Raw genomic sequence first — 27,915 nt, 5'->3', positions numbered from 1 at the left:
CTGTAAAACCCCTGTTCTCCCATATCCATATAAGAGTGCCCCCACCAAACTGGGGCCCCAGATATAGTTGGACTACAACTCCTATCAGCCACAGCCTTTGGCCATTGTTGCAGGGGATGATAGGAGTTGCAATCCAACAATATCTAGTTACCCAGGATTGGAAACCATTGTGTTAGTGAAATGATAACAGTTTTAAAATGTGTTTAGGTTTTTAAAATACACACACACACTGTTTAACAGAATATTTTGTTGCATAATGGATCTGGCTATACAAAGAGCTCCCAGTCAGTTTCCCATCCAGGCACTAACTCGATCTCATCCAGCTTAGCTTCAGCAAAGTTGCTGCTTTATGTGCCTTTTGGAACATGCCGTCAACTTGGTGTCGACTCTTAGTGACCACATAGATAGATTCTCTCCAGGATGATCTGTCTTCAGCTTGGCCTTTAAGGTCTCCCAGTGGTGCATTCATTGCTGTCGTAATCAAGTCCATCCACCTTGCTGCTGGTCGTCCTCTTCTTCTCTTTCCTTCAACTTTTCCCAGCATTATGAACCTCTCAAGGGAGCTGGGTCTTCATATAATGTGTCCAAAATATGATAGTTTGAGCCTGGTCATCATTTGTGCCTCGAGTGAAAATTCTGGATTGATTTGTTCTAGGATCCGTTTGTTTCTTGCCTTAGACATGACATAATCGTGTCTTAGACATGACATGGTGCTGTCATGATGTGGTTGAACTTTATTGGTAGATAAGCAGACGCGTCAAACTCATTGACCCTGTCTCTTTTCAGGTTTTGCTGCCACCACCCCAGTGAAGTCATATGATGTAAGAAGAGTTGAAATAACCCCGTTGGAGCAAAGGAAACTCACTTTTGACACCCACAGCTTAGTAAAAGACTTGGAGACTCATGGTAAGCAGAGACACTGAGCTGATTCGTATTTGGAGCACATGCAGAGGGGTGGTTTGGATGAACCGTGACCACCACCCCCACGATTGGGGAAAGGTTGCCCAGTGTGCCTTCTGAAGTAAAATCTGAACCAGCCCATAACTCCTTTGAATTCCTGCTGTCATATAGATTAGATAAGAGCATAAGAACAGCCCTGCTAGATCAGGCCAAAGGCCCATCCAGTCCAGCATCTTGTTTCCCACAGTGGCCCACCAGATGCCTCTGAGAAGCCCACAGGCAAGCAGTGAGGGCATGCCCTCTCTCCTGCTGTTGCTCCCCCTGCAACTGGTATTGAGAGGCATCTTGCCTTTGAGGCTGGAGGTGGCCTATAGCCCCAGACTAGTAGCCATTGATAGAACTGTCCTCTTTGAATTCATCTAAGCCCCTTTTAAAGCCTTCCAGGCTAGTGGTCACCCACTACATCCCGTGGCAGAGATTTCCATAGATGAATTACGCTCCATGTGAAGAAGTACTTCCTTTTATTGATCCTAAATTTCCCAACCTTCAGTATCATGGGATGACCCCTGTTTCTAGTGTTGTGAGAGAAGAAGAAAAATTTCTCTCTGTCCATTCTCTCTACTCCATGCATAATTTTATACACCTCGCTTATGTCTCACCATAGTCACCTCTTTTCCAAACTATAAAAACCCAGATTCTCCTAAAAAAAGGGGGGGGGGCATCATGTGGTATAGATTGATTGATTTCTATACCACCCTTCCAAAAATGGCTCAGGGCGGTTTACACAGAGAAAGAATAAATAAATAAGATGGATCCCTGTCCCCAAAGGGCTCACAATCTAAAAAGAAACATAAGACAGACACCAGCAACAGTCACTGGAAGTACTGTGCTGGGGGTGGATAGGACCAGTTACTCTCCCCCTGCTAAATAAAGAGAATCACCACATTAAAAGGTGCCTCTTTGCCAAGTAAGCAAGGGTTAACCAAATCACTTATTGACTTATTTGACTTTACAGCGTACCCTATTTCATCTTCTGTTTGTGCAAGGGTCTCAAACCTGGGTCCTTAGGTGCTGCTGGACTACAACTCCCATAATTCCCTGCCAAAATGGCCTTTGGCCAATGGAGGTTGTAGTCCAAGTTTGAGAACCCCCGTATTCCAAAGCATTGGGTGTGTTATCCTGTTGTTCATTAGCCAAGTGCCTTGGCAGTATGTTTGTGAACGGGCGACTTCTGTATTGCAAGGACCCTTAGTGAGCACAATGTATCTCTCTGCAGCTTGCACACCATGTCGCATTACAGCCTGAACCCCACAGGATCTGTGTTGGGGAGTCCACACCATGGCTCTAGTTCTCATTGAGATGGCCGATCTGTATCTTGGTTGTGCTGTTTCAGGCTGCAGGTGGGGATTTACAGGATTCAGTGCTCTTTTATTGAAAAATAGCATCCTTGCACCTAGAAAGCTAGTGTGTCAGGGAGAAGGGAAAGCTAGACCTCCTTCTCCTTATTGTCTAGTTTTCTGCACACAGGGAGATTTGGGGGTTTTTTTGGTTAAGATATTTGGACCTGGCCTTTCAGCCCCTAACTCCATTAGAGGGACAACAATCCAAGAAGCAAAATATAAAACTAAAAACTGGGGAGGCACAGCATGGAAAATTGTTGCTTGTAAGGAAAGAGGCAATCCTACCAATTCAAAAGCACAGCAGCTACACAAGAACATTTTAACCAGAGGCTGGGTAGGCCTCATGGGGCAGGAAATTCCCTAACTTGGAATTTCCGTTCTTGAGGACTTAGCTCCTTCCCTAGGTCTCCAGAAGTTTAACCATCAAGTGGATGGTAGATGCATCTTGTCTCTAGTGCACATGCGTCTTAAGTTCAAGAGCATGAACACTAAGGCACAGGCAGCACACAGCCTGCCAAATTCCATAACTTGGGTGCCATGACTGAGAAGAGCTCTCACAAGCTAGGGTCAAAGGTGGGGTCCTGAGTCAGAAGAGGTGGGAGGTTTCTGCTCTCATTCATTATCTTCTCTTTTGACAGCTTACTACTTCTAAATAAGAATATAGGAAACTGCCATATACCGAGTCCGACCATAGGAACATCTAGCTCAGTATTGTCTACGCAGACTGGCAGATGCTTCTCCAAGGTTTCAGGCAGGAATCTCTCTCAGCCCTATCTTGGAGATGCCAGGGAGGGAGCTTGGAACCTTCTGCTCTTCCCAGAGCAGCCCCATCCCCTAAGGGGAATATCTTACAGTGCTCATCCATCAAGTCTCCCATCCATATGCAACCAGGGTGGACCCTGCTTAACTAAGGGGACAAGTCATGCTTGCTACCACAAGACCAGCTCTCTTCTTGCATCTTCATCTACCCAAAATGTTAGACTATGTCAAAATGTTGCATCTTCTAGACCAAGGATTCTCAACGTTGGGTCCCCAGATGTTATTGGACTTCAACTCCCATAATCCCCAGCCAAAGGCCACTGGGCCTGGGGATTATGGGAGTTGAAGTCCAATAACATCTGGGGACCCAACGTTGAGAATCCCTGTTCTAGACTATGTTGCATCTTTTTTAGACTATGTCAAAATGTTTAATCTTCATCTCCCCTATAGGCTTTGGGAAGGAGCAGGCCCAAACCATTGTGTCCGCCTTAACGGCCTTGTCCAGCAACAGCCTGGATACCGTCTACAAGGATATGGTGACCCAGGCCCAGCAGGTAACACATCATCCATCCTTCGATTACCTTTTCTAGTAGTAGCTTTTCTGCTGAATAGTCAGATAACCATCCCATTCACACGATCATGCATACCTGGGTACAGCCTTTGTCATGTGAATGGGGTGATTAGCTTTTCTGCTAAATTGTCCACTGGTTAAATAGTCTTTGTAAAAGGGTCCTCTGTGTAGTAAGGTCACAAGTTGACTATATTCCTTCCCCTGAAAAGATTTGCTTACTTTCATAGTTCCTGTGTGTGTGTGTGTGTGTGTGTGTGTGTATACGTATTTGGATTTCCAAATGCAGGTGCAACATCTAGCACCCCTTTAGAATTAGTTTTTTCAGAATCAATGTATTAGTTTTCCAAAACACTGAAATAACTTTCTATTCACCAGATTTGTGTAGGAAGACTAGGAATCGCATATCAATTCTCAAACGTTTTGATATTGTGACCCCTAAAATGATATATAAAAATAGTAAACCCTTGTGATTAAAGTTGGGTTCAAAAACTAGGATCAGTGTTCAAAAATCAGGATTAGATTCTAAACCTGATTTTTGAACATTAGTCCTAATATGTGATTTTCTTTTAAAATGCTCACATTTTAAAATTATTCTTCTGAATTTTGGAACTTGATCTGCATCAGAAATAGCTTCCCAACAATATGTCCTGTTCTTGTGTCATCCAAATCCACACAAAGCTTCTAGTTTCCTGTCGCCAAAATCCACACAGGGCTGAGAGCAGACACAGCAGCGGCATTTCTTTGGCCAACAGGTCAGAGAGCTCATCTCTTGAGGTGGAACTCTCTTCTACATCCAGCAGGACTGTTCTTAGGTTCTTAACTCTAGCTTGCAACTGAAACGAATCACATTTAGTTGCTGTTTGAGAGTGGAATCATCTGGAAGCTGCCATATACTGAGTCAGACCAGTGGTCTATCTAGCTCAGTATTGTCTTCACAGACTGGCAGCGGCTTCTCCAAGGTTGCAGGCAGGAATCTCTCTCAGCCCTATATTGAAGAAGCCAGGTAGAGAACTTGGAATCTAGATGCTCTTCCCAGAGCGGCTTATTCCCCTGAGGGGAATATCTTACAGTGCTCACACTTCTAATCTCCCATTCAAATGCAACCAGGGCAGACCCTGCTTAGCTAAGAGGACAAGTCATGCTTGCTACCACCAGACCAGCTCTCATCTGCCTTGCATGGTGGTAGGCTCTCCTTTGCTGAGGACTTTCAAAGAGAGGCAGGCTAGCCATCTGTCAAGGATGGTGTAGTGTACCAGGTTCCTGGGCTAAGCAGGGAGTTGAACTAGGAGACTTCCAAGCTCCCTTCTAACTCTAAAATTCTCTGGTTCTGTGACTGCCTGTGGAACCACCTGTCAAACCATCTGCTTGTCTCCAGATCACTAGTGCCCGAGGGGCCGACATTAATCATGCATTTCCTCCATCTCAAGCAGGCCACGTTTAAGCTTCACAGCCCAGCAAAACATAACCATCACCCATACAACAGGCTAGATATAAGGAGGTTTTAGCCAGGGTTAAGGCGCGAGCGCACGCTTAACCCTGGTGCTGGGTTTGTGTGTGTGCTCAGGCTGCACACAGCCCGAGTACAAACAGAGTCATGTGCCTAGAGCGCTTGACTCATGAGGGAGTCTCCCAATGCACCGTGCTCATTGTGCAGTGCATTGTGGGATACCTGAAGGCCAGGACTCATTTTCCTGGCCTCCAGCAAACGGATCGTGTGGGCACGAGACGAGGCACAGAAGAGGAGACTGCAGATCATCTGGTGGGAACTGACAGGGTTGGATCATCTGGTCCAACCCTACCTTCTTCCCACCGCTGCCGTGTAAACAACCTGAATATCTCTGTGCAGAAGCTCTTTGTGTTTATTTTATTTTGCAATCTTGACCACAAGCAGAAACCCGCCTGCAAAATGAAATAAAAACACACGGAGAGTATTCCCTTGTTGTCATCACATGTTTTAAACCCCCAGTGAACATTTCTACAGTTTTAGAAGCACACGCTTGCATGCCGGAGGGGGCGCACTGCTTTTGGCAGCGAAATAATTCATGCTTCATGGCATAAACCTGTGGAACATCAGTGATTTAGCATTCACACCTGGTCCTGCCTGCTCAAATTGCTTTCTGGACCTGCCGCTATGAGGTAGGCATGCCTGCTCATCCGGTTTCACTCGCAAACCAAAGGGAAAAGCCAGACGTTTGCTTCAAATATGACTTTGAGGAAGTGCTAGGAAACCATTTTTGTAAGCATAGGAAGCTGCCATATACTGAATTAGACCCTTGGTCCATTTAGCTCAGTATTGTCTACACAGACTGGCAGCGGCTTCTCCAAGGTTGCAGGCAGGAGTCTCTCTCAGCCCTATCTTAGCAATACCAGGGAGGGAACTTGGAACCTCCTCCATCCCCTAAGGAGAATAACTTACAGTGCTCACATGTAGTCTCCCATTTAAATGCAACCACGTCAGACCCTGCTTAGCAAAGGGGACAATTCATGTGTCCTTCCATAAGACCAGCTCACCTCCTCCTTGACGGTATAATCATGTACACCATCATTTTAAATCACATATGGATAGGCCTACTATGTTGCACAAGTGTACAGATGTCTGTACAGGAGAACCTTGTTATTTGCAGAACTGCTATTCGCGGTTTCGCGTGTTGGTGGAGTGTCTCATTGACACCTGTTTTCATTATCCGCAGATATGAAGGGGGTTAAAACCCATGCATCTGTGGTTCCTAAGGGCCGGAAGTGACCGCGGAGGTCACTTCTGCCCGCCATTTTGTCTCCAGGGAGCCAATTTGTTACTCCTTTCCTTCTAAAAACAGTCTTTTTGGACTATTTTCCATGATTTTTGCAGGTTTGGGGGGCATTCCTGGACAGATGTAGAGATTCCTGGCCACACACAGACCCCGCAGAGCTCGCCATTTTGGGTGCGTGTTTTCCCATTTTCCCTCCACTTTGGAATCTAACCCCTCTTTCCACATGGCAATAATGACTCGTTACTCGTGGTTCCGTTACTCGCAGCAGTAGGAAAAGAACAGAACCCCTTCAAGTAACAAGGTTCTTTTCTATGCTCATGCATGTTTTTTGTGTGAGTGACTGTACCTGCATTCTTCTTAAAAGTAAACCTGGGTATCGTTCCCCTGAAATGCATAGTACCGATAGTGGACTGCTGTACTTGTGTTCAACATACCTGTACCTTTTGTACACAGTACATTTGTTGTTGTTGTGCATTTGCCCTGGTTGCATATGAATGGGAGACTAGAAGTGTGAGCACTGTAAGATATTCCCTTTAGGGGATGGAGCTGCTCTGGGAAGAGGAGAAGGTCTCAAGTTCCCTCTCTGGCAGCATCTCCAAGATAGGGCTGAGAGAGATTCCTGCCTGCAACCTTGGAGAAGCCGCTGCCAGTCTGTGAAGACCATACTGAGCTAGATAGACCAATGGTCTGACTCAGTATATGGCTGCTTCCTATGTTCCGAAGTTGTACCAGTGTTCAACATAATGTCAGAATAAGGCTAGACAGAATGAGGAGGAGGAGATGATGATGACGATGATGATGACTTCCAGTTTACAAGGACATCAAAAGTTCGATTAGGGGATGCATAAGGGGGAAGTAGAATTGGTACGAGGAGGAAGTCAACCTTACCTGAAAGCGTCCATGAGAAATGTGGTCTCTTGCCCTGTTTTGTGTTTTTTAAGCCTGTGTTAGACAAGTGCCTAAATCAAGGGTTCTCAATCTTGGATCCCCAGTTGTGGTTGGATGTCAACATGCATCATGGCCATTGTGTCTGGGGAAGATGGGAGTTGTAGTCCAACCACATCTGAGGACCTAAGTTTGAGAACCCCTGGCCTACACGACCGTAAGGTTCATTCACAAACTTGCTAGCCAGAAAGAGAGAGAGAGACTTTTCACCCATAAAATAGACTGTCTGCTGGGAGAAATGGGAATGTTTCCAGACGTCTTGGTGTCTTTATACCTAGGAAATAACTTTGCAGCAGATCATGTCTCATTTGGACTCCATCCGGAAGGACATGGTCATCCTCGAGAAGAGCGAGTTTGCCAACCTGAGAGCGGAGAATGAGGTATTTCCTCCAGAAACGCCCAAATGTCCTTCACTTGGTAGCCATTTCCTCCCCACTGAGTTCTTTATTTATTACACTTGTATCCCACCCTTTTTCCGATGAGCTCCCAGCAATGTATATGCTTCTTATTAATCGCCTACAGTGGTTCTCACCCTGGGTTCCTCCAGATGTTGCTGGACTACAACTCCCAGCATCCCCAGCCATAATGTAGTTGTGGATGCTGGGAGTTGTAGTTCAGCAACATGTGGACCACTGCCCTACAGCCTTGCGAGGTAGGTTAGGCTGAAAGAGAGCAACTGAGCTTCATGGCTGAACTCAGGTCTCCCTGGTCCTAATTCAACTCTGTGACCGTGACACTATGCTGTTCTTAAAGGTGCTTTATTTGCATCTGTTTCTCTCTTCTTGTTAATCTCTCTCACACACACACTCCTCAGTCAAACTGACTATGATTGTGATCATTCTGCGCCCTTCCTAGCACCAGCCCCTTTTGTCCCCAGACCTTCTGTGCTGCCAAGGTTTCTTGGTAAGCTTCTGAGCAGTTGGAATGCTTATAAACATCCCATAGCACCTCACCAGCTATGTCAGGGACTAGAGAATAGGGGTTAGCAAACTGGCTCGAAGTTGAGCTGATTTGCCATCAAACAGGGCCTGTTCAATGACTTGCCCTTGAGCCAAACAGGGCCAAGTTCGGTTCAACTTTGAACCCAAGCACCCGAACCAGCTCAGGGCTTCTAGAAGGGGTTGGGTGTATGTGTGTGTGTGTTTAATTTTTAAACTTACAGCCGGGTCCACAGCCTCCCAGGTTTATGTAGCTGCAGGAGGGGGATGTCTCCGAAGGTTTCCCCTCACCCCAGTCTTCGGAATGCTTTGGTCCATTTTCAGGCCTTGTTGGCCCTTTCCCGGCTCGTGGCAGCCACTTTGAAGCTTTTGAAAAAGCTTCCAAACAATACAACCTGTGTGTTCCTCAGGAGTATGTTTCTTTCTTTTTGTTGAATTTTTCTACATTTTGGATAGCAAATTTGCAAATAACTATAGTATGGGCAAAATTTACATGTTCTGCACTTCAGTTTCCTGTTTGTCTGTGTACATCAGTAGCTGGGCTGTAACTAAAAAGCTGAGTTTGGCTTGGGAAAAATCTGTTAAACGCCTGGGATCTTAACATGTGTGTTCGCCTGGGTTTATTATGCACATGTTGATCTTAAGACTGCAGTCTGCAATGGGCCCTAGGGAGAAGTCATTACATAAATTGACTACTGTAATGCGCTCTACGTGGGGCTGCCTTTGTACGTAGTCCGGAAATTACAATTGGTACACAGAATGCGACAGCCAGATTGGTCTCTGGGACAACACAAAGGGACCATATAACACCGGTTTTGAAAGAACTGCATTGGCTGCTGATAGGTTTCCAGGTGAAATACAAACTGCTGGTTATTACCTATAAAGCCCTTAATGGCTTGAGACCAGGTTATTTAAGAGAGCGCCTCCTTTGTCATGAACCCTCCCGCCTTTTACGGTCTTCTGGAGAGGTCCAGTTATGGTTGCCCAGCTCGTCTGGTGGCTACTCGGGACCGGGCTTTCTCTGTGGCTGCCCCAGGGCTTTGGAATATGCTCCCTGCTGAACTAAGAGCATCTCCTTCTCTGTTTGTTTTCAGGAAGACCCTCAAGACGTTCCTGTTCTCTCAATTACTTAGAATTTTAAGAATTTGTTTGATATTGTTTTTATTGTGTTTTATGTATTTTAACCTGTGATTTTAATGTTGGCATCTGTACACTGCCTAGATTTACATATCAGGCGGTAGAAAAATATGATAAATCAATCAATCATTAAATCAATGGTGGTCCCAGTAGAGGCAATCAACACACATCATGTTACTCTATCTTCCTCTGTTAAAGTATCAGCTGTCTCTTTCTTTCTCTCATTGGTACCTAGAAAATGAAAATTGAATTGGATCAAGTTAAACAGCAGCTAATGGTAAGTTGATAAGGATCAATATGGTAATTAGAATGTAGTTTGGAGCCAACACTGATAAAAAGAGTTGTGGTCAATCTACTATTCTTCTACTACTACTGCTATGAATATTTATACAGGAGAACTTCATTACTCATGGGGGTTCCATTCCTCGCCTGCTACTGTGAGTAACGGAACCACAAGTAATGAAGCATCACAGCAGTGGGGAAAGAATTAGGTTCCAGGATGGAGGGAAAATGGCAAAAATATGGCAAAACCCAGCTACAAAACATACTGTTGAGTGTTCTGCAGGGGTCTGCATATGTCCAAGAATCCTCCCTTGTGCCTAGGAATGCCCCCCCCCATGAGTAACTGCCCTGAAAACCACAAAAAATTGCAGATAAAAGTCAGGTTTGGGGGGCGGGGGTTGAGAAATGAGCCAGAAAATGGCTCCTCCTGTCTCCTGGGCTCTTTTAGACATAATGGAAGCTGGAAGTGACCTCTGTGGTCACTACAGGCCCTCTAGGAACCGCAGATATGTGGGTTTTAACCCTTCCGCATCCACAGCTACTGGAAACCGGTGTCTATTAGACACCCCATGGATACATGGAACGGTGAATAACAAGGTTCTACTGTGTAACACTTTTCAACAAATGTTCCCAAAGAGGTTTACATAGAAAAATAACAAATAAAAAAGATGGCTCCCTGCCCCCAAAGGGCTCATGATCTAAAAATAATAATTAGATAGACACCAGCGACAGCCGCTGGAGGGATGCTGTGCTCTGGGTGGATAGGGCCAGTTGCTCTCCCCCTGCTAAAAAAAAGATGCTTTAAAAAGATGCTTTAAAAACACTTTAAAAAGATGCCTCTGCTTAGTTCATAGGGGTCTCCGCAAGATGAGGAAGAGAGAGGTAGAAAGTTCTTAACCCTCAGTCAGCGTAAGGGAGCGATCTTCACTATTTTTCAAGCAGGAGCTACGTGGGCAAAATCCTTCAGCTCAAGAGCCATTTCCCATTGTGTTGAGCTCCGCACTGTGCTATTTTCAGTGCTGGCAGAGCCCTCTCTTAAGTAGGGATGTGCGTGGAACCGGCTCGGAGGCCCTTTATAGGCCCTTTATACTCCGAACCGCTTCGATGGTGGGCGGTGTCTCACTTTAAGAACGGGGGAGGGTGCACTTACCCCTCCCGCCACTTTCCCCCCACGGGTGTCCATTTTCATAAAAGCTCATCGCGCGCCTGTGCAGGTGCGTCGGGGACTTCCGGATATATCCGGGCAATGGGGTGGCAGGGGGGTACACTACCGCCCTGATGAGCTTTTACGAAAACGGATGCCGGTGGGGGGAAAGCGGCGGGAGGGGTAAGTGCACCCTCCCCCTCTCTTCAAGCGGCACCCCAGCCGCCTTCAAGCCTCCACGCCGCGGTTCTGTGCACATCCCTACTCTTAAGCCTGCCCAGCAGTCTGTGCGCACCTTCCAAGATGGTACAGAGGCTCAGGAGGGCTCCATTTCCCTTCAAGGAAACGTGCACATTGAAAATTGTGGTCTCCACATTAGTGCCGGTGCAGAGTATTCAGCTTCAGCCAAAGCGTCACACAGGCCCAATTAGCAGTTTGTCAGGGGGCCGCACTTCAGGTGGATAGGAGCCACCACTGCCCCCCCCCGAGCCTTACAGTGAAGGACACGGACCTGGCATTGGCATTGTCGGCCCAAGGTGGGAAGCAGGAGGTGAAGGGGTTCGTCTAAGAGGCCTCCAGGTTTCCTTCCAACTCTGAAATGCTGTGATTCTAGGGAGAAGAACGTCTCTCTCCACTTTCTCCATGCCGGGAATCATGGTATAAACCTCAAAAATGTTCCCTCTTAGCCATAGTTGTCTTTTAAAATTAAATATATAAAAATAGCCCCAAATGTTGTGGCCTGTGTGTGCCATCGCCCCATTTTAGGTTCTCTTTCTTAGTCACCCTAAAGTGTGAAGGGGAAGTTGGCAAAAAGTTTTTTGGGTTTTTTTTAATGTAAAGGGAGACAGGGAGAGAGCTCAGCCCCTGAGGAGTTTGTGCCACCTTTCATGGTGGCCTCGTTTTCTGCTCAACCTTTGTTTTTGTTTGGTTTGTTTGTTTGTTACATTTCTATCCCGCTTCTCCTCCAAGGAGCAAAGAGCGGTGTACACGGTTATGTTTGTCCTCACAACAACCCTGTGAGGTAGGTTAGGCTGAGAGATGTGTGACTGGGCCAGAGTCTTAAAAAAGGTGTTTTGTGTTTTGTTTCTTAAAGAATGAAACAAGTAGGATCCGAGCTGATAACAAGCTGGACATCAACTTGGAGAGAAGTAGGGTGACAGACATGGTAATTTCTTATTTGTCATTGCTTCCCCCTCCCCCTGATTATTCCGGCTTCCTAAGATGTAGAATTTCTCAGTCCTTTTAAAAAAAAATTTCTTCAGTTCACAGATCAAGAGAAAAAGCTCATGGAAGCCACAACAGAATTTCATAAAAAGGTAAGTGTGAGCTGGGACCTTTCTTTTCTTGGGAGGGTTGTGTTAGGGAGGTGTGTGTGTGTGTGTGTGTGTGTGTGTGTGTGTGTGTGTGTGTGTGACTTTTGTGGGTACATCAATACACGCAGACTTCCTCACACAGTCACAATGGCTACTAGTCTGATGGCTATAGGCCACCTCCAGTCTCAGAGGCAAGTTGCCTCTGGATACCAGTTGCAGGTAAGCAACAGCAGGAGAGAGGGCATGCCCTTACCTCTTGCCTATGGGCTTCCAGCAGCATCTGGTGGGCCACTGTGGGGAATGTCTAGTCCATCTAGTCCAGGATGCTGGACTAGATAAGCCTTGAGCCTGATCCTGCAGGGCTGTTATGATGAATCCTGCACCCCGTATGTAGAAACAAACAGGCCGATGAATCTGCCTATATTTGCTTCTTCTGTATAACTCGGGGGTTCTCAAGCTTGTTTCCCCAGGTGTCATTGGCCTACAACTCCCATCATCCCCTGTCACAGCAGCCAGGGATGATGGGAGCTGAAGTCCAACGACACCTGGAGGCCTGCAGGTTGACACCCCTGACGTAGATGCCGTCTAGCGCTCGCACCTGTTTCCAGATTTCTCCAGTACTCTTTATCAAAAGAAAGATATAAAGGCAATCCTCACGGCCAGCTGAAAGCGGGCTAAGGGAGCCCAGCCCGGTTTCCGTTGGTTGTGTGCTGCAACAGGAGCTGTGCTACTCCCGGCAACCAGCCCACTTAAATCCTCCCCCCTCCGCTAACCCCGTTTTTCTGATCATGCATCTGCCATGGCTGCTTGCAGCCATGGTGGACACACTCAGGGAAGGGGTGCCCCAGAAATTACTGGGGCTCCGGAGGGGAGCGCTTCTCTTCGCCTGACCCCCAGAGCTGCCGGTGTGCCCAAGCAAAGCCGTCACTCATCCGGGCGGTGGAGGGAGAGTGGGTCAAGCCCGATCTCCCCACAAACCCCCTTTCAGCCCTACACATGGATTGTGTGTAGAGGCTTACTAAGAACTTATTCTTGGGTTGACTTGACCCCTACCAAAATACCTGCTGGGGTTCACCGGAGAAAAGACTGATTTTGACTGCCCGCATATGTCAGTATTTCCGTCGCTGAGGAGTGGATAGCACAGCCCGTGTTGCTTCCTTTCAGGATTCCGGCACCAACAGCTCCGTGACGGAGATCAGCAATAAAATCGACGCTGAAATAGCTGCTCTGAAAACACTCATGGAATCAAATAAACTGGACACAATACGTTATTTGGCAGGTAGGTGGCTGGAGGGTCGAAAGCGTGTTTCAGAGGTAGGAAGGCTGATTTCTGGCCAAGACAAAACCTCCCGCAGGGGTCGTCTAGGTCGGACCTCCTCCCAGGTGCTGTGGGCTTGTTGTGTATCAGACGGCAGACGCACAAAAGTTGTTAGTGGGAGACACAACTTTTCTCTTTGGAAAGCAGCCGCGCTCTTCAACTGCCACTTGATCTAGTGCTTGTATTTTAGGAGTTTAGCTCCTATCAGGATTCTTTTTCAGTATCGCTTTTCAGCAGCCTCTGAATGTCCGTCCCCGGCTCCGGGGTGTAGAAATAAGGCAACATGCCAGGTTTTTCAGGTCTTGCAAAAGGTAAAGGGGTTTTGCTGCTGGAAAGTGTCAGAGCATTGGTTCTCAACTGGCGGGGTCTCCAGATAAACTACAGCTCCCATCATCCCCAGCCACAACAAATTGTAGCTGGGGCTGATGGGAGTTGTAGTTCAGCAACATCCGGAGGCCCCCCAGGTTCGGAACTACTGTGTTAAAGGTAAAGTGCGCCGTTGAGTCGATATTGACTTCTGGCGACCACAGAGCCCTGTGGTTGTCTTTGGAAGAATACAGGAGGGGTTGACCATTGCCTTCTCCCGCACAGTATGAGATGATGCCTTTCAGCCCCTTCCTATATCGCTGCTGCCCAGTATAGGTGCTTCCCATAGTGGGGATTCGGACCTGCAACCTCATGCTTGCTAGGCAAGTCATTTCGCGCTGCGCCATTAGGTGGCTACAAACTACTGTATTAGAGTAATTGAAAAACAATACTGTCATCCAGCCCCATTGCCCTCCCTTCTCAGGTTTCCTGGCTGCGTATTGTATGAAATAGCTGGACTTTTAGTCGGTACAGTCATCTTTGTAGCCCCTCCCACCTTTAGAATATGCCAGGCAGAGGGGCGTGGCTTTCAGCCGTGAGTGGGTGAAGCCACTTCATCCCGCCGGCAAATTCACTTTGATAACCTTACTGCTATTCCCCAAGCACAATGCTTTGTTTTCCCTCACTGGAGTGAAAAGCGACACTAGTTTTGGGATGTCTTTGTAGGTATCAGTTCCGTACTCTCTTTGGTTCTCCTCCTTCAAAGTTAACTGTATCAGGGAAGGCCCGCAAATTTGATAAGTGGGGGTTTGGTGTCTGAAACGGCTGTCACAGGGGCTGCCTCATGATGCATTTAATATCTAATTACTCTTTTTTACATTTATATCCCACTCTTCCGCCCAGAGCAGTGTACTTGGTCATGTTTCTCTTCACAACAACCCTGTGTGGTAGTTTAGGCTGAGAGCTAAGTGCCTGGCCCAGAGTCACCTAGGGAGTTTCATGGCTGAATGGGGATTTGAACTCGGGTCTCCCCGGTCCTCGTCCTACATTCTAACCACTTCACCACGCTGGTTGTCTATATCGAAGGATAGCAGAATACTAATAATGGTCGACATGTTGCACAGCATACCATGAACAGTTCTGCATTGCACATGCTGCTGCAGGCATCTAAAATAATGCCGCCACTGTTATGCAAGAGCGCTCTTTCACAAATGCGTAAAATGGCACAAGCATTCTTGTACAACACTGGGGTCATAGTGCTGCACAACCACAATTGTGCCATTTTACATATTGGCCCAAGAGCGATCTTGCTCAACAGTGCCAGCATTTTTTAGATGCCCTCAGCAGCATGGGCAGTGCAAAACCATCAGCAGTATGCTGTGCAGCAGGTCAGCCAATAGTAAATTTACCAGTAGCTTAAAAGGTTGCAATGCAAAAGGCATTAACTCTTGTCTTTGTTTGCAGCCTCAGTTTTCACTTGCCTCGCGATTGCCCTGGGATTTTATCGGTTCTGGAAATAAAAGTCGGTCGCAGAAGCCAAGACGGAACAAGCCCTCTTGCAGCTGACCTACAGCATGTCTTGGATGTGCCTTCTAGCGAGATACATTCTGAACCTTGATGTCAGTATTGATTTTTCACGGATATACCACTGGTGGATGTTGTCTGCAGTCACAATAGAGCAAGCAATGCATCTTTGGTTTGTATCACTTGGGGCTTGCAAGGGGTTCTTGTATATGGGAGGCCAACAGATCCTTGGGCTAAGAAAAACGGAAAAGGAAAGATAAGGTGTAGGAGGAATAAAATACTTGTTTGGCTGGAATATCATAGCTATTATCCATATCCGCATTTGGACTTATCCAGATATCTTTCCTTGCAATCCAGAGTCTTTCCCAGCCCTACCTGGAGATGCTGTCAGGGATTGAACCTGGAACCTTCTACATTCAAAGCAGATGCTCTACCGCTGAGCTACGGCCCTTCTCCTAAGGCAGGAGTCAGCAACCTTTGGCACTCCAGCGGTTGTTCAACTACATTTCCCATCGTCCACAGTTTATTGTAGCTGGGGAGGATGAGAGATGGAATTCAACAACTGCTGGAGTGCCTGAGGTTGCTTACCCCTGCCATAAGGGCGTTGCGGCGGGGGATGATGGGAGTTGTAGTCCAGCTACATGAGAACCCCCAAAATGGTCACATTGCCAGAGGAGCCCTGCCAGTTGCTCCCCAGTGGCCACATGCAAGGAACCGCTGTTCACCATCCTGTGGCGTGCACAGCCTTTGCCTCTTGTCACTGCCTGGATGAGACCTCCTCAGTCCATCAGTAGTCCTTTTTAGTTCCAGTCTGAATACTTGCAAGGTGCTTGGGGACCAGAATTCCCTGTCTCGGGTAATGCTACTTCCTTTGACACATTTCCGTTTGCAAAGCATCCAAACCCCCAGAGCACTTTGAAGCATTTTTGCTGGCATCCTTCATACATTCTCCCATTTAGAAATGTGAAGGCCTTGCGGAGGAAATTGGTGGGGGGATATTTTTTCGGGGAGGGAGAAATGTGGTGATTCTTCCCCTCAGGCATTTTTCCCTCCAGGCCAGGCATTCACATTTGTACTTCCATCTGAACAACTTCTTTTACTGGCCTTTTTTTTTTTTTTTTTTTTTGCTTGCAGTGCTGTTGGGTCATTTGCCCCAAGCGTACTTATGCACTCCATTTATCTTAAGAGCAGTGTACTCCTGTGCCTTGCTGCTCTGCGACACGTATCATTTTTGTAAGAGAACTGCAGATGGTGGCTGCAGATGACTCCCTTTCCTACTGGGAAACTGAGGCTGCAGTCTGTGCATACTTCTTGGAACAAGCCCCAGTTAACCTGGCTGTGCTCACACAATCACGGCGATCCTGGTTAAAGAGTTAACCAGGATCACTGAGCCCTGTGGAGCCGATTGTGAGAACCCAGCGCACCCCTTTGGGCAGTCTTGGTCAAACAGCTGTGGTTAAGCTGCATTTAATCAGAGATCTGTCCTGGTTAAATATGGGTTGATTACAGAGGTTTGACCAGGATTAACATAAGAACAGCCCTGCTGGATCAGGCCCAAGGCCCATCTAGTCCAGCATCTTGTTCCACACAGTGGCCCACCAGATGCTGCTGGGAGCCTACAGGAAGGAGTTGATGGCATGCCCTCTCTCCTGCTGTTACTCCCCTGCAACTGGTACTCAGAGGCATCCTGCTTCTGAGGCTGGAGGTGGCCTATAGCCCTCCAACTAGTAGCCGTTGATAGACCTCTCCTCCATGAAGTTATCCAAACCCCTCTTCAAGCCCTCCAGGTTATTGGCTGTCACCACATCTTGTGGCAGAGAATTCCAGAAGTGGATTATGTGTGGTGTGGAAAAGTACTTCCGTTTGTTGGTCCTAGATTTCCTGGCAATCAATTTCATGGGAATTGCCAGATTGTGGGTTCTCACAGTCCACTCCACAGGGCTCGGAAATCCTGGTTAACTCTTTAACCAGGATTGCCATGATTGTGATTCTGGGCTTGTTCTCAAAAGTATACATAGACTGCAGCCTCGGTTTCCTGGCACCAGCAGGACCTGATCCTGCTAACCTGCCTGCATTTTGCCACACTGTATGTGGGCCAGTGAGGATTGGGGGGCACAGCGGCAACCTATTCATGATAATTAAGCACACATCTTTGGTGCTACCTTTTGACACATATTTATAAGTAATAATGATGATAGATTTTGTTGGCAGATTTCACCATATGCACCAATCCACAGAAAGTTATACAGTGGGATTTCAGCTAGTCCCTTAAATGCAACTCTTTTTCTCTGGATTGAGGCCATAGTACAGGCCTACTCAACTCTCCCCCACCCCCACCCCCCCCCACACACACACTCTGCTGTTTTTCGACTACAACTCCCACAGTCCCCAGCCACAGTGGCCATTAGCCAGGGATTATGGGAGTTATAGGCCAACATTTGCAGGAGGGCCAAAGTTCAGCAGCCCTGCTGTAGTAGTTAGTGAGAGTGCTTTTGCTTTATTTTTCTAAGATAGTGTCTCTAGAAGCACCAAGTTACTAAAGAGGAAAATTAAAGTTACCATTCCAGACACTGGGTGCAGGAATGATAGGGTACAACTTCACATTTAAATTAGCAGTGTGTGTTTCCTGGAAAACATAGAATTGGTCGTCCCCCCCCCCATAACTTAAATTCACTAGGATCTGATTTAGTATATTTGTCTTCTATGTTGTGGACAAAACTAAAAAAAAAAAAAAAAGCCATGTAAACTTATGATCTAAATATCCTCATAGTTTTTCCATCAGGCCATATATTTGAACTGAAAATCAAAACCAATAAAGTGCTAATATGGTTTGCATTTTTTATTTGAATAAATTTAGAGCTTTACTTGGACATTTAAGTTTTATTAGAATACCTGTACATTTTTTAAGGCACCACAACTCAAAGGCATATACTTCCTTATATGGTTCAAGTTTTGAGGGGGTGGTGGGAGTAAAAGCACCCCAATCTGAAAATGTAACTAATTTTTGCACATCCAAATTGCTGTGCATGCATAATTGCTGTGCATGCTGCACTGGATTTGTAGTCAACATCTGGGAATCCCTGTGACAGGCAACACTGATCCAGACTTACAGTGCATGTGCCAAAAAATGTTTCATGCACGCAATGGGAGAGGGGTGATTTTTGCCAATCTCCCCTTCACTCTACAGCCCATTATGCCTTCTGAAATTATGTCCCTGAGGGTTGTGGGCCCTTCAGGGACATATTTTCAAGAGGCATAGTGTGTTCCAGAGGGAAGGAGAAACTGGCAGAATTCCCATTGCATCTGTGAAACGGTTTTGGCCTGTGTAACATTAGTTTGGGTGTTAGCCAGTCACCTGAAAAGAAAAGTGGGGAAAAAATTTCCACATATTTTTTCCACAGAAAATTTTCAATTCCTGAAAATGCACTGCTCCATAGGCTCAATGAGTAGAGTAACAGATGGATACAGTACCAATCAAACTGGACAAAATAGTGATTGGATTTAAGAGAACAGAAAACACTGTTCTTGCTAGTGCATTTTCTCCCAGCTCGCCATTGCTATACCTATGCAGTATCCAGCATTTAGTGATGTCGTTCATGGCTCTGACCTGCGTGGGGATCACCTTGCTGTGATCATAATCCTCCTCCCTGTCTAAACAGAGCTCTGAATCCGTAAGATGTGCATTTTGGGCAAAGAGGGATGGCTGAGTGTGAGGCTGTGTGTCTTGTACAACACTTTTTGTTATTAAAAAATAAATGGTTTCAACCAGAAATCAGCACTATGCAATATGGGACACCTCTCTAAGTCTGGTTATTGTAAAGCAGCAGGAACCCAGAACGGAACACAGACAGTTATATCTGCCTGAAGTTTTTTCTGCGGGAGATTTAAAACCATGCTGTGGTGTTTTTGGAACACCTTAAGGTCATCAAGGTCAGGTCTCTTGCACACACCCCGAGTCCATAGATGGAATTGCTTTTTGGCTAGAATTCTACCCATATTAGAAAACTGCATTTTTATTTTTATTTTTATTTTTATATTCTCTTTTCCTGTTGGCATGTGTATTGGAATGAGTGGCTGATATACTGCACCATGTTCCGTCTGCCTTGCAATGGTACACGTGTGCAGTTGCACGTGAGCACTCTTGTGCACGCATAGGAAATTGTGCAAATGCAACTGCACAATCAGCAGTCATTGTTTCCATTGGCTGTTGAGCATGCAGCTGTTTGTGCGATTTCATGCATTTCTGCAAGACCCCACTTCTGCACAACTGCTTGCATGTTCCGCTAAAAGGCAGACAAATTATTGCAGAGCATGTCGGCCATTGTGGGATAGTATAGGGTAGTCCAGTGACTCTAAGAAGAGTTATAAGCTTTGCCTATGCTCTTGCACAATCCATTTACAGCACATGTCGAGGGCAGCGACACTGATGGCAAGCTCTCGGTGTGGGAGGCTGTTACTCTGGGGCAGGGTGGGTGTGGGGTCCGGCTGCGGATGAAGCCAGAACTGAAGAGAGGTGCTGTGGTCTGGTGGGGGCAGCAGAACCAGCTGAGACACTCCAGCACTTAACTAGGAAATGTGTATTGTCGTATGCTGACCAAAAATCCAGAGCCCCACACAGACCACAGACCCAGGCAATGGTATAACACTCCACATATTCCTTCTGGTCTTGGACTTCGCTCACTCATTGGCTGTGATAGGGAATGAGCCCCTGGCTCACACGTTTCCAACTTGCCGTTCACTGGATGTGCCAGATTGTGGTTTGAAACTGTGATGAGACCATTGTTTCCCATTGCATCCCTTTCATTATACGCAGAATGAAACAAATGCGTTCTTTGCAAAATTTGTTCATGCTAGTTGTTTGTTCACATGGGACACATTGGTGTGGCCCAATACAACATGGGAAGTGGGAGGTGCCGGCGAGGCAGCCAGCCCCTCCTAATGGACTGTGCTCCCAAGGGACATGGGATCTTAGGGGGCGGGGGTCATCCTCTATCCATGCCCCAACACACCTTCACATTTGCAGAGGGACCCCTGCTTTGGATTCCCCTCCCAATGGGCATTTTGTGTGTCGGTACAATTGAGGGTCTTCTCCCCATTTGGGAGGGGTCTGTTAGGCCAGCTCAATTCTAGCCTTTAGAACAAGGGTGTCCAACCTTGGCCCTCCAGCCATTGTCAGACTGCAACTCCCATCATCCCCAGCCACAGAGGCCAATAGTCAAGGATTATGGGAGTTGTAGGCCAACATCTCAGGAGACACCCCTGCTTTAGAAGAACGGCAAAGACCTTTCTGTTTAAGGCGGGCCTTTGTTGAGCTGGGACAAGGCTGCACAACTCCAACTGCTGTTGGGCTACGACTCCCATCATCCTCAGCCACAGAGGCCCATAGTCTGGGATGATGGGAGTTGTAGGGGCCAATGTTGTGCAAACCTAACCTGAGAGAAGGCTGGTGGTATGCCTTCATTGGAGAGGACATCGCTCTGCGTCTTAACCGCTAGAGCTTTACTGCTTGCTGCTTTTTAATAGGATTGATACATTTTTATTGCATTCAATCAGCTCAACTGGCTTTTATTGAACCGTTTTATTGCCGCATATCATTTTGAATTATTTTTCTGTTTCTAAGCTGCTCCCTGGTGCTTGGTTGAGATGGAAACTGACAACTGAGTCTTTAAACAAAATGCTAATGCATCTTAATTGGTAACCCATTTGAGTGTTCCCTCTGGCTGCTGAGACAACCTGCCTGCTGTCTTGTACCTTTAGGGTGATATCAAACCCTGAGCTGATGTGTATCTCGGGCGTACTGGAGTAGATGCATTGCAGTCGAAATTCTGGCTATGGCACTGTTAATTAGAATTGGTTTAGGCTGCAAACCTCCCCAGAGGAACTGCATTCTTTGGCTGAAGACCTTCCTCTTAAATCTTCCTATCGTTCCAGCAAGATGCCTGGGAGGACCACAACTCTCCATTTAGTCCTCCTTAGAATCTTCTCACGAACACTCCCCCAGGGCTATAGAGGGGCTTTCTCGTCACCACTTTCTTTTTCTCCTTGCCAGCCTCGGAGTTCACTTTACAGACAGAGGGCTCCTGCAGAAGCAACACAAACGGTGAATCTGATGTCCCAACAGGCCCAGTGGGAAAGACAGAAGCATGAGAAAAAATGTAAAACACGGGTGATATGTGGGATGCCATGCCCGGGAATGAAGTGACATCTGAAAGGGCACTGCACTTGTGGGAGGAGATTAGGCTAGTACAAACCTGTTGCCCCAGCTGAGGGGTGGGCCATCTTGGCTCTCCAGCTGTTGCTGAACTACAAATCCCATCACCCCCAAGCCTTGTGGGGAGAGCTAGGGCAACAGGTCGCCTACCCCTTCCCTAGCTAGTTGCCCTAAGACAGCCCTTGCACCCCAAATGCAGTTCCATTAACCGAGTTTTGCTGTTAGGATTATTTTATTTTAATTTTTACATTTTATATCCCACTCTTCCTCCAAGGAGCCCAGAGCGGTTGTGAAACTGTGGCAAGCCTCCCTTGTTTGGGGACGGGTGCATCAGCGCTCTATCGTGCAATCACATTATTTATTTATCATTATTATTATTATTTATTTATTTAAGATATGAGTACCCTGCTCCTGCAGTACACTACTGTTCCAGTTCACAACATTGTGCATTCTTGCACAAAGCACCGTGTTTCCGCACAACTAAGCTAACTTCTTGTGCTAGCGCACATTTGCTGGTTCCAGAAGCACGCCCTCGCTCTGGACATCAGCCAGTAGTCCTCACAGTGGACCTCCTTTGTGCACATTTTGGAGATGTAATTGCCAGTTACTGTTTTAATGGTCGAGACAGTTTCATGTGCCTGTATAGATTATTATTTTTCTATGTAAACTGGAGAACTTGTGTTGAAAAGTGGTATATAAATACAATAAGTATGTAATATAAATAATATATATTTATAATAATATAAACATGTATGTACATACACTGTATTTTCACATCTGTAACACACAGGTTGTCACCTTAAGTGGTGCAGTGGGGAAATGCTCGACTAACAAGCAGAAGGTTGCCGGTTCAAATCCCTGCTGGTACTATATTGGGCAGCAGCGATATAGGAAGATGCTGAAAGGCATCAGCTCATACTGTGCGGGAGGAGGCAATGGTAAACCCCTCCTGTATTCTACCAAAGACAACCACAGGGCTCTATGGGTGCCTGGAATCGAAATCAACTTGACGACACACTTTACCTTTCCCTAATCCACAGGTTATACCTTTGCTTTGATGCAAGGTGGGGTGCCCAGATTTTAATAGGTGCAGGCTATACGGAATTATTTTCACCAAAACGAGGATCACCAAAGTGTAGTCTAGATTAGAAGGGCTGCACAACTCCTCCGATTCTTATCGGACTGCAGTTCCTATTGTCGCAGTTCCCTCTTAAGTCTGTCCCTCCTTCCTCCCCCACCCCCAGAACCAGCTCCTTCAGCCTGCCTCTCCAGTCCTCAGAGTTGACTTGGAATACACAGAGTGCATGGAATATCCCAGAACAGGCGATCCAGGTGTATGTGTGTTAAACATAAATGCTCATTTCCCACCGGTTATACAGGAGTGCGGGTTACAGCCATCTGCAGGGCATATGCGTGAAAATACGATAGAGGCACACACAGACACATGAACGCACTCCAGTGGTAAAGCTTTACGTGGGACTGTACAGCTTCTTCAGGGTGTTGACTGAGGGGCTGAAGATTCCCTAACAGACTAAAGATTCCCTGCACAAAGACAGGTAGCAGGTCAGAGGCTTCACTGAAGCTCCCAGATCCCTGTCCCCAAAGGGCTCACAATCTAAAAAAGAAACAAGATAGACACCAGCAACAGTCACTGGAGGTACTGTGCTGGGGGTGGATTCTCTATTCTCCCTGATATGAAGTTCCGCTTTGGAAAGAGGATATAAATGTTTAAGATGGCTTTAGGCTCCAAGATGTCCTGCAGACAGCCCTGACAAAGCATTCCCCCAGCACCCTTCATTTTTCGAAAGAAGTTGGGCGTGCCATGCGATACTCACCGCAGAGAGGGAGAGCTGAGGTTTCTCCTGCTTCTCCTGCTGCTCTTTGAGCTTCTTTATCTCCTCCCGATACGCATCCACCTGGGCCTCCAGCTCTTCCCGTCGCAATCGCTCGTACTCCAGCTGTGCCTGCAGCTCAGCAACGGTTCTGTCCAAAGCCAAGCCAAGGTTCAGAGAACGACGACACCCACCCGCCCGCCACCATCACAGGTTATCAAGCCACAGAATCATTCTTGCGGGTTTCTTGCCCGGCTGCAAAGACATAGTAGCCATTTCAAAAGTGTGTCCCCAGATGTTGTGGGACTACGGCTCCCATCATCCCCAGCTACAACGGCCTTTGGCCATTGTAGCTGGGGATGATGGGAGCTGTAGTCCCACAACATCTGGGGACCTGAGTTTGAGAATCAATGCCTTATAGGATTAGCAGTCTAGCTGCTAGAGCTGTGACTCTAGGTCAAGGCAGCACAACTTCTCCTACCCCAGCTGCAGTGGCCCAGTTGCCAGGGATGATAGGAGTTGTTTTGCAGTCTTGCTCCAGGCTCAGCTCCGCAGTTTGCAGGTCTGGCTGGGAGACAAAAGGTTTGGATATTTTCACAGAAATGGGAGCCGCTCAGGGGAGTCCCTCTGAATTTTAAGGCTGAGTCTGCTCTGGAATACAGGCATCCTTCACCAACCGTGAGGGTTCCCTTCCAGCAAAACCTCACCGTTGGCAAATTCGTGGTTGGCGAGCCATTGGAATAAATGGGAAACGGGGTTAGGGGAACTTTGGTCATGAAAAGACAGAAAAATCAAAGAGGAAAAAGACGAAAAAATTGACGAAAATCACCCAGAATCCCTTAAAATAACCAAGAATAAGCAGATTGAACCTCTGGGAAATATTGAACCCCCAGAAATTGCTCGAAAGCATTTTTTTAAACCCACCCCCAACCGCTCAAAGTCACTTTAAATTGTGAGGAGTTGGCAGGGTCAGCAAGAGGAATGAACAGATTGAACCTATGAACCCACCCACCCACCCACATTGCAGGAAAAAACCCCAAATCACTTTTTAAAAAAATTGCCAGACTGCAGATACTCAGGACCAGTCACAATTTCCCAGGTATAGATACTCAAAACCGCAATTGGGGAAACCATGGTTGGTGAGGGATGGATGTACATCTGTTCAACACCCATTCATCTACACTGGGATGAACCGAAAAGTACAGTTTTTGATTCATCTGTCCAGAGAACGTTATTCCAGAAGCCTTGTGTATAATCCAGATGCCCAGAATCATCCAGACTGGGTCATCCAAAATTAAAAATTGAACTTTTCCAACACAACTTGTTCTCTTTGGCAAAAACTAGAACACTGCCTTCCAAAGTAAGAAACTCATCCCGACGTTCGAGCATGGTGGTGGCGGCATCATGGTTTGGGGCGACTTTGGTGCATCAGGACCTGGACAGCTTTCCATCTTTGATGGAACCATGACTTCAGCTGCATATCAGAAAATCCTAGAGGACAGTGTCAGGCCATCTGTCCGTGAGCTGGAGCTGAGCTGAAAGAGGATCATGGAGCAAAACAATGACCCTAAATATTCAAGTATGTCTACCACAGAATGGCTGAAGAAGAAGAGATTTCGGATTTTGGAGTGGCCCAACAGAAACCCTATTGAAATGTGGCAAGACCTAAAGCAAGCTGTTCATGCAAGGAAGCCCTCAAATGTCACCGAGCGGAAACAGTTATGTACAGAAAAAGGGCTAAGATTCCTCCAAGCTGATGTGAGAGACTGATCACCAGTTAGGGGACACATTTAGTTGCAGTTATTGCTGCTGAGTGAAGGGCTTGCATACTTTTTCACACAAGGATGCTTGTTGTTGAGTCTTTCTGTTGAGTTAATATTCAGAATATATCCTTTTTGCATGAGTTCCTTATTCATTAGGGTTGCCTTTCCCTCTCGGTCAAGTAAGAATTGTGCTAACATACAGACCACCCTAGGGGGTTCATAGACTTTTTCACAGTACTGTAGCTTAAATTTTTAACTTTTTAAAAAAGTTAAAGTGTCAAGAAGAGGGAGAAATGGAGTCCGAAGCGGGACGAGCATTTCCCTGCCGAAAGTCGGGACGTCCCGCACAGTGTGGGACAGCTGGCAACCAAATACCAGCAAAGTAGTAAGTCAAGCGCAAGACACTTCTTCAGTGGAGAAGGAGGACCATAGCTCATGGGAAGAGCATCTCCTTTGCTTGCAGAAGGTCCCAGGCTCAATTCCTGGCATTTCCAGGTGGGGCTGGGAAATAACCCTCTGAAGCTCTGGAGAGCTGCTGCCAGTCATGTAGTCTGAGCTAGATGGACCAGTGACCTGACTCAATAGAAGGCATAATTATAGGCTTCTCTCTGGTTCTGGGACTGTAGCTCAGTTGGGGAGCATGTTTTGCAATCCCTGGCATCTCCAGGTAGGGCTGGGAAGGGAAATAATCATCAAACCCGGGCAAGCTGCTGCCAGTCGGTGTAGACAATCCTGAGCTAGATGGACCAGTGGTCTGATTCAGTATGTGGCAGCTTGCTCCATAACGAAACCCAATTGTAGTAGTTTAATGAAGCCTTTACTACCAACTATTGCAAACGGAACCTGCCCTGGCCTTCATGCAGAACAACCAGCAGAGGGCAGCAAAGCCACAAAGACTAAAATAATTTGGGTCTGCCACAAGCCTATGAAAGAAAGTGGGAGGAAACTAATGTTGGTGTTTGCGATGGATCTGCCCATTGGGACCTCTTTGTAGGACCACCTTGCAGTCCTGTAGAACTTGGCCAAATGCTTACTTGACCAGCTGCCTCTCTTCTGTTTTCTTCTGCCTCTCCTCGATAGTTATTCCTCCAAGCAGCTTGAAGTTGCTGACGGCGATTTCGAGCTGCTGCTTCAGTTCTGTGATCTTCTGATAGGCTCTTGCTGCAAAGAAGACAGTCCTCTGGGTCTTTTCAGCAGCCCAGTCCAGTTAATGGCAAAGGCCACTGGGCACAGCAGCATGCTCTCCCCACGTCCCTGCCCCATTAGCTAGGGAAACAGCCTTCCAAAGGGACTGGAGGGGAATTGCAGAGCTCAAAACTGCAGGTGACTGATCACTTGAAAATGGAACATGGTTAGGAAGCTGCCATATACTGAGTCAGACCATTGAGTCATTTAACTCAGAACTGTCTACCCAGACTGGCAGCGGCTTCCCCAAGGTTACAGGCAGGAGACTCAGCCCTATCTTGGAGATGCTGCCAGGGAGGCAACTTGGAGCCTTCTGCATGCAAGCAGGCAGGTGCTCTTCCCAGAGTGGCCCCACCGCCTGAGGGGAAGATCTTGCAGTGCTCACACATGTAGTCTCCCCTTCAAATGCATACCAGGGCAGACCCTGTTTATCAAAGGGGACACTTCATTCTTGCCACTGCAAGACCAGCTCTCCTCCCATATGCATCATATGCAATGCAGGGGTGGACCATTTTGCCACCCTATTAGCACTCCAATACTCTGTCGCCTGAGGCCACTGCCTCCACCTCATGAAAGACAGACCAATGGCCTGCCTCAGCAAAAAGGTGGATCCATATGTTCACATGCACCCAATGCCACGGGCTGGACACCTTTGCCCTCCCGAGTCCTCCACTATGTCAGTCATGGACATGCCCCTCACCTTCACCAGCCAAGCAGCATTGGAGACACTATCCTCAAAAACCCTTCTCTGCTCCCCCAAACGCCCTCTCTTATTGACTCACATACTGTGCAGGGAGCCAACTGTCTAAGCAAGCTGGTATCCACACCCCGCTTGCGAAGGCAGGGAGGCTCTGTGGCTGCTAAGGAGTGCATCCTCACACTCCCACTGCTAGCCCTATTGGAGTAGCATCGCTACTGCTTCCCTATTCCTTTGGGTTCCAGGTTCCCTCCCTGGCAGAACCCTCCCAGGTTCCCTCCCTGGCTGAGAGAAACTTCAGCCTGCAACCTGGGAGAAGCTGTTGCCAGTCTGTGTAGACCAGGCCTGCTCAGTTTAGGCTCCCCAGCTGTTTTTGGACGGCAACTCCCATAATCCCCAGTCACAGTGGCCAAGAGGCAAGGGTTATGGGAGTTGTAGGCCAACAACTGCAGCAGTGCCCAAGTTGAGCAGCCCTGGTGTAGACCAGGGATTCTCAGCGTTGGGTCCCCAGATGTTATTGGACTTCAACTCCCATAATCCCCAGGTCCAGTGGCCTTTGGTTGGGGATTATGGGAGTTGAAGTCCAATTGCATCTGAGGACCCAGTGTTGAGAATCCCTGGTGTAGACAGTACTGAGCTAGATGGACCAGTGGGTTGACTGATCACTTGAAAATGGGTCCTAAACAGGGGAGACCCATTTTGCTGCCCTGTTAACACTCCAATAAACTGTTGGCAGCTTCCTGTGTTCCTAACTGCATCTGCACACAGACATTAGCCTCTGGTGTGACTTGCCTGATTATAAAGCAAGCCACACCCTATACAGGCCAGCTACATTCCCATCCCAGATGGCTTTCTGTCCACAGCCTGTTGCCACATGGATTCCCACCGACTAGACCAGCTCCTAAGATCCATGCTGCTTGAGTTCTTGCTGCCCCACTGC

The 27,915-nt window shown here is 47.1% G+C and overlaps 2 protein-coding genes across 6 annotated transcripts in view; one reads left to right on the top strand and one right to left on the bottom strand.

Moving 5' to 3' along the window:
- CCDC90B (coiled-coil domain containing 90B) overlaps positions 1-15,582 on the top strand; it is a 16,800-nt gene extending 1,218 nt beyond the window's left edge. The window contains exons 2-9 of the mRNA XM_053312731.1: positions 787-906; positions 3,510-3,613; positions 7,604-7,705; positions 9,636-9,677; positions 11,920-11,991; positions 12,089-12,142; positions 13,304-13,418; positions 15,228-15,582. Coding sequence (XP_053168706.1) covers positions 787-906; positions 3,510-3,613; positions 7,604-7,705; positions 9,636-9,677; positions 11,920-11,991; positions 12,089-12,142; positions 13,304-13,418; positions 15,228-15,283 — 665 coding nt within the window. The 3' untranslated portion in view covers positions 15,284-15,582. The remainder of the gene's footprint in view (positions 1-786; positions 907-3,509; positions 3,614-7,603; positions 7,706-9,635; positions 9,678-11,919; positions 11,992-12,088; positions 12,143-13,303; positions 13,419-15,227) is intronic.
- Positions 15,397-27,915, bottom strand: part of ANKRD42 (ankyrin repeat domain 42) — a 25,197-nt gene continuing 12,678 nt past the window's right edge. For 2 of the 5 annotated variants that reach the window (XM_053312728.1, XM_053312729.1), the window contains 3 exons: positions 26,128-26,254; positions 23,334-23,481; positions 18,112-21,367 (listed from right to left, as the gene is read on the bottom strand). In XM_053312728.1, the coding sequence (XP_053168703.1) occupies positions 21,260-21,367; positions 23,334-23,481; positions 26,128-26,254 (383 nt within the window). In that variant the 3' untranslated portion in view covers positions 18,112-21,259. Of the gene's footprint in view, positions 15,521-18,111; positions 21,368-23,333; positions 23,482-26,127; positions 26,255-27,915 lie in introns of those variants that run through there. The other 3 variants (XR_008320300.1, XM_053312730.1, XR_008320299.1) reach the window with 2 other exon arrangements.

This window comes from Hemicordylus capensis, chromosome 3 (genome assembly GCF_027244095.1).
Source record: "Hemicordylus capensis ecotype Gifberg chromosome 3, rHemCap1.1.pri, whole genome shotgun sequence".
In the NCBI taxonomy this organism is placed as follows: domain Eukaryota; kingdom Metazoa; phylum Chordata; class Lepidosauria; order Squamata; family Cordylidae; genus Hemicordylus; species Hemicordylus capensis.
Note: the sequence above shows the minus strand (reverse complement) of the source record. Positions and strands in the feature narration are given on the sequence as shown.